Here is a 12,439-nt window from a genome sequence, read left to right as displayed (position 1 = left end):
CTATTCCTCTTTCCATAGGCATTTGGGTTGCTTCCACCTCTTGACTGTTGTGGATACTGCTGCTGTGAACATGGGTGCACCAATATCTCTTTGAGACCCTGCTTTCAGTTCTTTTGGATAAATACCCAGAATTGGGATTGCTGGATCACATGGTAGTTCTATATTCAATTTTTTGAGGAACTGCCGTACTGTTTTCCATAGCACTCGCTGTGGGTCACATTTGACAGGGCCACCAGTAGTGCACGAGGATCCAACTTCTCCACATCTCTGCCAACACTTGTTATTTTCTGGTGTTTCTTTTTTTTATAGTGGAGATATATCTCATTGTGGTTTTGATTTGCGTTTCTCTGATGATTAATATTGTCGAGCATCTTTTCATATGCTTGCTGGCCATTCATGTGTCATCTTTGGAGAAATGTCTTCATTTGCCCATATTTTAATTGAGTTATTTGATTTTTTATAGTTGAATTGTAGGAATTCTGTATATATTTTAGGTACAAGTTCCTTACTAGACACATGATTTGCAAATATTTTCTTTCTCATTCTGTAGGTTGCCTTTTCACTCTGTTGATTGTGTCCTTTGATGAACAAAAATTTTTTTAAGTCTGATATAATCCCATTTGTCTATTTTTTGCTTTTGTTGACTGTGCTTTGGTGTCATATCCAAGACATCATTGCTAAATCCAATGTGATGCAGCTTTTCCTTATGTTTTCTACTGGGAGTTTTATAGTTTTGGGTTTTGCATTTAGGAGTTGAATCCATTTTTAGTTAATTTATGTATATGGTGCAAGCTGAGGGTCCAACTTCATTTTTTTGCATGTGGATATCCAGTTTTCCCAGCACCATTTATTGAAGAGATTGTGTTTTCTCCATTGAGTGATGTTGGCACCCTTGTCAAAGATCATTTATCCATATACATGAGAGTTTATGTCTGGGCTCTCTATCCTCTTCCATTGGTCCATATGTCTGTCTTTATGCCAATACCACACTGTTTGGTTATTGTAGCTTTGTCATAGGTTTTGAAAGTGTGTCTCTGTGTGTGGTGGGGCGGGGGTGCTTTTAACTTGGATCTCTATAGCCTTAAAGGCCATGGGTGTCACAGGGGCACTGACGATGATGTTAGATGGCTTAATCACCTTGTTGGACACACTTCCTCAACCTAATTATAGAATTGTGTAATCTTTTCTCACTCAGAGGAGTGATCCAATATATGGCCCTCACCATTCCTTGGTATTTGTTTCAATCCATTAATTACCTTTTTCCTTTGTCAGAATAGCAGTTTGATTGCTTTGATAGTTGAATGTGTTCCCATACAGTGCAGTTTCCACCCACAGATATCAACAACTGATTATAATTAAATAATAATTAGAATCTATAGCTAATCTCCGTGTAGAGCCCACTCTTGTATGGTGGGCTGTTCCAGACACTAACATAGATGTTTATCAGACATGCTGTATGTTGTCCCTTTCCACCGGGGGGGAACAACTCATATTCTAGTTTCCAATTCAGTAGAACTGAACTGATAAATCGAGCCTTGAAGAGTATAGCAAAGTGATGAAGGGCATGAACTCTGAAGCCAGACTGCCTGCTTCAAGTCCTGGCCATCCTACCGGTGGACTGACAGTCTACTTGACCTCTCTGCCTCAACTTCCTCCTGGTTATAAGAGTGGGACTTGTTCATCTGTTCTTACGGTTGTTGTGAGGTTTAGAGGAATAATTCATGAAGTGTTTTGAATGGTGCCTGGCACCTAGTAAGTATGCAAATACATGTTATTATTCATGGTAATTCATTATGAAAAGTAACAAGTAGAGACATGCAAGTTACTGGCCTCTAGAGCTCCGGGGCGGCCACCTCCTCTTTGGCCACTGATGCTGCTGGGCAGCCCTGACACCGCTTCTCACAGCCCAGTATCCGGTTCTCCTGAGCCTCTCTGGCTTAAAGCCACAGTGTATGTGTGCTCAGGGGAAAATTTTGCTTCTCCCTTTTTGTGAACTCCTTTGTTCAAATTGTAACAGAGCAATACTACCGTGTACTATAAAGCATTTTGTTTATTTCAGGGTCTCTTTTTTCTTTTCTTTTTTTCATACAATCCACCCCTTTCCTAAAAGTCAGGTATGAATTCACTGCATATCACATTTAAATTGCCTTTACATTGATTGCTAAGGATCTGTGATACATCAAACATGTCTATGATCTTTATCTTAAGATGATATTTCCTAGGAATCTTTGATTGTATAAATATATCTGCAAGTCCACCAATCAGACATTTCAACACGCCCAGAAGGAGCTATACTCCAAAGATGAGCATATCTTACAATAAGTCTGGGGAGTGTTTTATTTCCAGGATGAATTCAATTAATATTTAACCGATGATTTTCTTACAAATAATAAAATAGAGTCTTAAATAATTGTTTAATTCATATTTGCTTTTTTTTCTTAGGAGAAAGAGAAAGCTGCAAGAATTATTCAATCAGCTGTAATCAATTTTCTAACTAAACAACGATTGAAAAGGGAGGTTAACGCCGCATTGACCATTCAGAAATATTGGCGAAGATTCTCAGCACAAAGAAAATTATTAACGTTAAAAAAGGAAAAACTAGAAAAAGTTCAAAATAAATCAGCATCCGTTATTCAGGTATAGTATCCTAGAATTTTTGAGTATAAAAAGTTAAAATGACATTTTTAAGGAAGAAAGTAAAGTATGATAAATGTATTATATTTTAGGCTTGTATATTTTGTCTAGTACTTAACTTTAACGAATATTTAATATCTCTCTACTACCTGTAAAGCTCTTCGCTGTGTTCAGCATAAGGCTTAAACAAATCGATATGCCTACTTTGCTCTAAAGGGCAAACAATCTAATTCTGTACTCCTTGCTGTCTTGTTTTATGTTAGAGGGTTACAATCTTCCACTCAGTGGAACATGCTGACATACTGTACCTTTCCACTCTGCATATCCGTATACCTAACCAAGCTCTCCTTTTCATCTTTACTGTGAGTCCTGGAAACTTCTCTTTTGGGATAAATGTGCACATTTTCTCTCTAGCCCACTTAGTTGGCACATATTGGAAAAATTGCTTATAATTAGCCTATAGAATGTCTATGTTATTTTTCTATTTAGTAAAAAAACTTTTAACATATATCAACTTTACATAATAGACGCATTCCTTACATCTATATGGTAGTTTTTGAGACTAGATTCTATTTTGATAACATCAGAGAGGGGTACTATTTGAATTTACCCTACATAAATGCCATTGAAGCTTTACCCCCTAATTTTATCTGTTTTGTAAATTTTGAAATCTTTGTGTCTGGATACTACTATTGATAAGTGAGTGATTCTAATTTAATAAATTATCTTTTTTTGATGTGAAATATTACACATAGAAAATTGCACAAAGCACAAATGTAGAACTCAATGGTTTTTCAGAAAGTGAATACTCATGTAACTACCAGGTAGGTCAAGAAACAGAATATTGCCAGCCTCTTAGAAGCAATTTCTCAATTAACTCCACCTAAGCCCAAGGTAACCCTTATCCTAATACTTGCTAATCATGCATTTTTCCTCTACATCTTCCATAAATAATATAATTTTGTGTTTCCTGTTTTTTGAGAGTGGCTTTTTTGACTCAGCGGAATGCCTTTGAGACTCATCTAAGTTGTTATATTTATCAATAGTTTATTCCTTTTTATCGCTGAGTAGTATTCCACTGTATGGATGTACCACAATTTGATTATACATTAATCTGTTGAAAGATATTTGCATTGTTTCCAGTTTTAGGTAATTTTTTTTGTGTGTGTGAGGAAGATTGGCCCTGAGCTAACATCTGCCAATCCTCCTCTTTTTCCTGAGGAAGACTGGCCCTGGGCTAACATCCATGCCCATCTTCCTCTACTTTATATGGGATGACACCACAGCACGTCTTGACAAGCAGTGCATCAGTGTGCGCCCGGGATCCGAACTGGCGAACCCCGGGCCGCCACAGCGGAGCGCGCACACTTAAGGGCTTGCGCCACCAGGCCGGCCCCCAGTTTTAGGTAATTTCATTTCATTAGGGTAAATATCTATGAGGGGGATTGCTGGGTCATTTTTTTGTTTGTTTCTTTTGTTATTTTTGTGAAGGAGACCTGCCCTGAGCTAACATATGATGCCAATCCTCTTCTTTTTTTGCTGAGGAAGATTGGCCCTGGGCTAACATCCATGCCCATCTTCCTCTACTTTGTATGGGACGCCGCCACAGCATGGCTTGACAAGCGGTGTGTTGGTGCGCGCCCGGGATCTGAACCTGCGAACCACAGGCCGCTGAAGTGGCGTGCGCGCACTTAACTGCTGCGCCACCGGGCCAGCCACTGTTGGGTCATTTTTAAGCGTATGTTCAACTTTATAAGGTATCACCAAACTGTTTTCTAGAGCGGCTATACCCACTCTCAGTCCGTGAGAGTCCTAATTGTTCCACTTCTTCACCAACACATCTCATCATCATTTTCATTTGCGTTTCCCTAATAGCTAATGATGTCTATATTTTCAAGTGCTTAATTTCCTTCCGAATATCTTCTATGGCAAAGTGTGTGTTGAAATCCTTTGTCCCTTTTTATAATTGAGTTGTTTATCTTACTGAGTTTTGAGAGTTCTGTCTATATTCTGGATATAGTCTGAATAACATTCCATTGTGTGAATGTACCACAGTTTTTTTTATCCATTCACCTACTGAAGGAGATCTTGGTTGCTTCTAATTTTAGCAATTAGGAATGAAGGTGCTGTAAACCTCCGTGAGCAGGTTTTTCTGTAGACGTAAGTTTTCCACTTCTTTGGGTAGGTACCTAAGAGTGGGATTGCTTGATCATGTGATAAAACCATGTTTAGTTTGTAAGAAACTGCCTAGCTGTCTTCCAGGGTGGCTGTGGCATTTTGCATTCCCACCAGAAATGGATGAGAGCTCCTGCTGCTCTGCTTCCTGGCTGGTGTTTGGTGTTGTCAGTGTTTTAGATTTTAACCATTCTGATAGATGTTTCAATTTGCAATCCTCTAATGCCCTGTGATGTCGACCATCTTTTCATTTGCTTATTTACCATCTGTATATCTTCTTTGGTGATGTGTCCAGATCTTTTGCACATTTTTTAATTCTTATTGCCCACTTTTTGATTTCTTATTGTTGAGTTTTAAGAGTTCTTTGTATATTTGGATACAAATCCTTTATTAGATACGTATTTTGCAAACATTTTCTCCTACTTTGTGGCTTTTCTTTTGAAAAGCTTCAATGTCAGTTTCTTTTTCACAGTCTCTACAGTGGTATTTTTGCCAATCCTGTGTGTGTATCCCGGTGGCCAGCCTGGCATCTCAGTGGTGACCTGCGTCTGCTGTGCTCTGTCCTATGCAGCTATGTGGCTGCACGCACAGCTGGGGTCAAGCAGAGACTCTGCATCTTTAGTGAGAGGAAATACAAAACATGGCAAAGGTTGTGGATATAGGGAGAAATGAGGAAATTGGGGCCATTGAGACCATCTATCACAGGCATCTACGGTGGAGTAGAAAGATCATTTTACTTGGGTATTAAAATCCGGGCCCTGGTATCGAATTTTGTTACTTGATATGTCACAAAACTTTTTCCAAAGTCACGTAAGTGTTCCTTTCTTTAAGTGAACAAAGAATGCTAACTCGTGTTTGTGAGAATTAAATGAGGAAATTATATGCAATGCTCTTCAGTAAAAGCTATTTATTTTTGAATTGATAGATGACAGTGAAGATAAAATTGCTATCGTAATGAGCAGTTATTAGCAGAGGAGATGAATTTATCTTCCATGTTCCACATCAAGACTGATTAACATTTCAGTAATAATATTTAGAAGAAATGATTATTGAAGTATAAAATAAGCTATCCACACTGACTCTTCAATTTCTGAGTTAGAAGGTTTTACAAACAAACATCTAGGGGGAAAAAAGAAAAAGAATTTCTGCAACTCTCAACACTGTTCCTACTTTACTTTTTTTAAGGCGTCTTTTTTAAGGTGACTACTTCTTTTAAGGTGGCTTTATAATACCCTACATTTATGTAGAGCTTATAATTTTCAAAGCCATTTTGCGTAAATAAGCTACACAGTAGTTGGATAAATGTTTTAATTACTTACGCATCTCTTCGTAGTAAGAGGAACAATGTGGTGCATGCATCATTTCTTGTCAGGCTAAACGGTCGGAAGAAAACCACGATTGATGTGTCATAGAGGAATGAGGCAGCATCTGCTGGGAAAAACTTAGGGTCAGCAGGATGCACATGTTCTCCCTAACTCTCCTCACCGGTGGGTAGGTGTAGTTGGACCACGCACAGGTGCATGCACAACGGACAGTGCTGTGAGGAGAGTGAGGTACCCAACCCCTATACTGCTTTACCCATGTGTGAGGACAATTAAGATGCAATAGGGAATCCCCCCACCCCCCGCCCCAATCTTAGCAATATTTTGAGTCTTTTGGACAAAGGAACGGTATTATTCCTCGAAGAACATCCAGAGCTTGAAGACCGGTAGCCAGGGGTCATTTAGATACAAGCAACCAGACTCAGCCTGAGACTTTGCAGCCCTTGCTGTTGAGCCAGCATGTTGCTGGGTTCACTAAGGAGTTGGGGGACGTGGGGTAGTGTGGGAAGGAAGCAATGTTGGCTTTCAAGAGACAGTTTATCACTTCTCAAGTCTCTCCAGAATTCTACTTTTGAACCATGTGTCTATAATTCCTAAATCTGGGAAAAGGAAGTAAGTTTATTCTTAATGAAAATAATGACTCTGGAAGTGATCTGGCTCACTTATTTCTCAAATACCTGTGTTTATAGTATCAGGCCTGTAGTGTGATAGTATAGGATCCCTCACATAAACATTCCAATTTCTTATAATGTTTCCAATCATTATAAGATAGCGTAGCAAGCTTGATATAAGGAGAAAATATAAGATCCAGGATATATTCACAGGGAATTACTGAGAGTCAATAGATAGCAGAAAAACTGTAGCTTTATTTTGACTCTTTTTGCTTCTAATATATTAAGTTATTCTAATAAAACATAAAGTTGCTTATATTTCTTATGTTTCTGGAATACAAATGCAATATAAATATCATTAAGATTGAGACAAGTATTTCTGAATTGGCTATGGTTATATCAATGTACCAACTAAACCACAAACAAAAGAGACAAGTATCTTTTTCAAAAGTATATTGTTTTTTAATTTAGTGTGTTTATTTTTAAGCAAAATGTTAGAAAAATTAATACTTTCAAAGGTGTTAAGTATAGAAAGTTATATCTATTTTACTTTGTGTCTTTTCTTACCTTTTTCAGAGTTACTGGAGAAGATATTCCACTAGAAAAAAATTTCTGAAATTGAAATATTATTCAATCATCCTGCAGTCTAGGATAAGAATGATAATTGCTGTTACTTCTTATAAACGATATCTTTGGGCTACAGTTACAATTCAGAGGCATTGGCGTGCTTGTTTAAGAAGAAAACACGATCAACAGAGATATAAAATGCTAAAATCATCATCCCTTAAAATCCAGTCTCTGTTCAGAAGATGGAAGCGACGTAAAATGCATTTACAGATAAAAGCTGCAATAACATTGCAAAGAGCTTTCAGAGAATGGCATGTCAGGAAACAAGCTAAAGAAGAAAAATCTGCTGTTGTCATACAATCATGGTACAGAATGCACAGAGATTTACGGAAATATATTCATATTAGATCTTGTGTTGTCATCATTCAGACAAGATTTCGCTGCTTTCAAGCCCGAAAGTTATACAAAAGAAAAAAAGAGTCTATACTGACTATCCAGAAGTACTACAAAGCACATCTGAAAGGGAAGATGGAGCGCACTAACTATTTGCGGAAACGGGCTGCAGCCATTCAGCTACAGGCTGCTTTCAGGAGGATGAAAGGTCGTTGTTTACACAGGCAAATCAGAGCTGCTTGTGTTTTCCAGTCGTATTGGAGAATGAGACGAGACAGATCTCGATTTCTAAACCTTAAGAAAAATGTCATCAAATTGCAGGCACACGTGAGAAAGCATCAACAATTACAGAAATACAAGAAGATGAAGCAGTCAGCCCTTGTAATTCAGATTCATTTTCGAGCTTACGTTTCAGCTAAGAAAGTTCTAGCATCTTACCAGAAAACACGTTCTGCTGCCATTGTTCTACAGTCTGCATATAGAGGGATGCAAGCCAGGAAAAAGTTTATTCACATCCGCACATCTATTATAAAGATTCAATCATGTTATCGAGCTTATATTTGCAGAAAAAAATTTCTGAGCCTAAAAAATTCTACGAGAAAATTACAATCAATTGTCAGGATGAAACAAATGCACAAACGATATGTACGTTTAAGAGCAACTGTGCTGTTCATCCAGCAATGGTACAGATCCACAAAACTGGCTGCACTACAGAGAAAGGAATACATGCATGTGCGGGAATCTTGTATCAAACTACAAGCTCTTGTTAGAGGATACCTGGTTCGGAAGCAGATGAGGCTGCAAAGAAAAGCTGCTATTTCACTGCAATCTTATTTCAGAATGAGGAAGATCCGGCAGTCCTACCTAAAGACTTATAAAGCAACTGTTGTCATCCAGAATTACTATCGTGCATACAAAGCACAGGTCAATCAGAGGAAGAAGTTCTTGCAAATCAAAAGAGCAGCTACTTGCTTGCAAGCAGCTTACAAAGGTTATAAAGTGCGGAAGCTAATCAAACAACAGTCTGTAGCTGCTCTTCAAGTTCAAACTGCTTTTAGAGGCTATAGTCAAAGGAGGAAATATCAATCTATGCTTCAGTCTACTATCAAGATTCAAAGATGGTACAGGGCATACAAGACTGTTAATGATACAAGAACACGTTTTCTCAAGACAAGGGCAGCTGTGATTTCTCTCCAGTCTGCTTATCGCGGCTGGAAAGTTCGGAAGCAGATCAGACAGGAAACTCAAGCTGCAGTGAAGATTCAGTCTGCTTTTAGGATGGCCAAGGCCCAGAAACAGTTTAGACTGTTGAAAACAGCAGCATTAGTCATCCAGCAACATCTGAGAGCATGGGCTGCAGGAAAGAAGCAACGCATGGAGTATCTTGAACTCTGTCGCGCAGTACTGACACTTCAATCTGCATGGAGGGGAAAAACAACAAGAAGACAGATGCAAAGGCAACGTGAATGTGCTGTCATCATCCAGTCATACTACAGAATGTATGTGCAAAGAAAGAAGTGGAAAATCATGAAAAGAGCTGCCTGTCTGATTCAAATATATTATAGGGCTTACAGTATTGGAAGGAAGCAGCATCATTTGTATTTGAAAACCAAGGCAGCGATAGTAATTTTACAGTCAGCTTACCGAAGTATGAGAGTGAGGAAAACAATAAAAGAATGCCACAAAGCAGCAGCCGTTATACAGTCTAAATATAGAGCTTACAAAGCCAGAAGGAAATATGCAGCCTACAGAGCTTCAGCTATCATAATTCAGAGGTGGTATCGAAATATTAAAATTGCAAACCATCAACGTAAGGAATATCTTAATTTAAAGAAGGCAGCAATTAAAATCCAAGGTGTTTATAGAGGTATTAGAGTAAGAAGACATATTCAGCGTATGCACATGGCAGCCACTTTTATTAAAGCCATGTTTAAAATGCATCACTCAAAGACAAGATACCATAAAATGAGAACTGCAGCTGTTGTAATTCAAGTAAGATACAGAGCATATTATCGAGGTAAAACTCAGCGTGCAAAGTACTTGGCAATTTTGAAAGCTGTTACTATTCTTCAGGCAAGTTTTCGAGGAATGAGAGTTAGACAGACCCTAAGCAAGAGGCAGATTGCAGCCATACTCATTCAGTCCTACTATAGAAGATACAGACAGCAAACGTATTTTAATAAGCTAAAGAAGGTAACAAAAACGGTACAGCAGAGGTATCGGGCAGTGAAGGAAAGAAACATCCAATTTCAAAGGTATAACAGCCTGAGGCAGACTGTAATACGTATTCAGGCTGTTTTTAGGGGAGTGAGAGCTAGAAGACACCTAAAAGTTATGCATTTAGCTGCAACTCTTATTCAGAGGAGATTTAGAACTCTGATGATGAGAAGAAGATTCCTGTCTCTCAGGAAAACAGCTCTTTGGGTTCAGAGAAAATATCGTGCAAATGTCCATGCAAAGCATCACTTGCAACAATTCCTGCAGTTACGAAAGGCAGTCGTTAGAATCCAGTCATCTTACCGAAGGCTGATGGTGAAGAAGAAGTTACAGGAGATGCACAGGGCTGCAGTGCTCATCCAGGCTACCTTCAGAATGCACAGAGCGCATGTTACGTTTCAGACTTGGAAACGTGCCTCAACTCTAATTCAGCAACGTTACCGAGCATATAGAGCTGCAAAATTGCAAAGAGAAACTTATATCAGACAGAGGCATTCCGCTGTGGTCATTCAAGCTGCGTATAAGGGAATGAAAGCAAGACAGATTTTAAGGGAAAAACACAGAGCTGCCATCATAATACAAAGCATGTATAGAATGTATAGGCAGTATTATTTCCACCGAAGGATTCAGTGGGCCACAAAAGTAATACAGGAAAAATATAGGGCAAATAAAGAGAGGCAGAAAGCTCTTCAGCACAGTGCCCTCAAGAAAGCAGAAAGTGTTCAGGCAGGTGTTCAGGACGTGAGCATAAGGACACAGATTCTGGAACAGCGTCAGGCTGCCCTTATTGTTCAGAAGCATTTTAAAGCCTTTAAAATAAGGAAGCAGTATCTCCACTTTAGAGAAACAGTAGTTTTTGTCCAAAGAAGATACAGAGCACGAACGGCAGTGCGTACCCAGGCGGTCATCTGTATACAGTCTTTTTACAGAGGCTGTAAGGTTCGAAGGGATATCCAACGTACGCAGCTGGCTGCCACACACATTCAGTCGTTCTACCGCATGCACAGGGCCAGGGTCGATTATCAAAGGAAGAAAACTGCAATTGTTGTTATACAGAATCACTATAAGTCATACATCAGAGTAAAAATGGAAAGAAAAAAGTTTTTAGCAGTTCAGAAATCTGTACGAACTATTCAGGCTGCTTTTAGAGGCATGAAACTTAGACAGAAATTGGAAAATATATCTGAGGAAAAAATGGCAGCTGGTGCTAAGCAATCTGTCTTGTGCTGTTACGGAACTGAAACTCCACGTGAAGCTGTTCAGAGCTCAGTGGTGAAGATTCCACAGCGGAATAAAGCTTCCTTGGTTGCTCCTTCACAGGAGGCAGAGGATCCTCAGAGAAAGGCTGCAGCGACAATCCAAAAAGCTTCTCATAATATGGTCACAAGAGAACTGGCAACACAGGAGCGTGCTGCCCTTCGAATTCAGTCCTTCCTGCAGGTGGCTGTGTGTCGAAGAAGATTCCTTCAGCAGAGAAGAGCTGCTGTGACTTTGCAGCAGTGTTTCAGGGCCTGGCACGCCAGAAAACAGTTTTTATTGTCTGGAGAAGCAGCAGTGGTTTTACACAATCACCACAGTGCCTTTTTGTCTGCAGCACATCAAAGAGAAGTTTATTTACAAATTAGGAGCAGTGTCATTACTATTCAAGCTAGACTGAGAGGATCTATACAGAGACGCAAGTTTCAGAAAATTAAAGAGAGCGCCATAAAAATCCAGGTATTCCCATCTTTAAATAGCGAGCTTTCATTCTTTCCTTGACCAATATGTGTTAGAATTTATAAAATGAGTTAAAGCAAGTTATAAAGAATAACAACTTAGTTTACATGACCATTTCATTTATCTCCCAAATGCAACATTTTTGAGAGTGGAAAAAAGGCACCAATAGTAATTCAGCCGAGACGGCTCAGAACTGGGGTTGTCCTGGACATGATCACCCAGGCTTGGTGCCTTTCAATAGAGGAGAGCACTCCCGGAGGAGTTTTGAGAATATAGTTTGATTAACGGGAGTTCTCTGTTGGGTAAAATTATTTTTTTAAGTGAAAAGTTTAAGCTAAGGTAAAGTGATATTTGGCATAATTTAGGCCAAATGGGATAACTTATGCCCCTACTGATCTGTTCCTGGGAGCTACTTGGGCTGTGTAGACATATGTGCTTTATTCAGAGAGTTGAGCACTTTTGGTTTCCACAGCACTTGCATATTATTTGTTCACTGTGTTCTCCAGTGGGTAAGGAATGCAGAGTACTATCTCTTGTTGGAAACACGAGGGGACTGAGAAAGGTGGAATAACTTGCTGACGTTGCCCAGAGAGAGGCAGATCCAGGAATGGAATCTGGGTTCTTGAGCTCTCTCTATTCCACCTGTAATAACCTGGGCTTTGAACCTAGGTGTGAGATGTTGGTCTCTTGCTGGGTTGCCCTGAAGCTTAGAAATAATATTTTCATTCAACAAATGTTGAGTGCTGGCAATGTGCCAATACTGTAGGGGGCAATAAAGATGGTAGGTAGGTTATATTTAGCTGC

The 12,439-nt window shown here is 39.2% G+C and overlaps 1 protein-coding gene across 3 annotated transcripts in view; it reads left to right on the top strand.

Annotated features, from left to right (window-relative positions):
* Positions 1 to 12,439, top strand: part of ASPM (assembly factor for spindle microtubules) — a 50,608-nt gene that overhangs the window by 23,401 nt on the left and 14,768 nt on the right. For all 3 annotated transcript variants that reach the window (XM_058533732.1, XM_058533735.1, XM_058533731.1), the window contains exons 17-18: positions 2,443 to 2,637; positions 7,319 to 11,635. In XM_058533732.1, the coding sequence (XP_058389715.1) occupies positions 2,443 to 2,637; positions 7,319 to 11,635 (4,512 nt within the window). The remainder of the gene's footprint in view (positions 1 to 2,442; positions 2,638 to 7,318; positions 11,636 to 12,439) is intronic.

This window comes from Diceros bicornis, chromosome 38 (assembly GCF_020826845.1).
Source record: "Diceros bicornis minor isolate mBicDic1 chromosome 38, mDicBic1.mat.cur, whole genome shotgun sequence".
Classification (NCBI taxonomy): domain Eukaryota; kingdom Metazoa; phylum Chordata; class Mammalia; order Perissodactyla; family Rhinocerotidae; genus Diceros; species Diceros bicornis.
The sequence above is the reverse complement of the archived record's forward strand: the minus strand, read 5'-3'. Positions and strand labels throughout refer to the sequence as shown.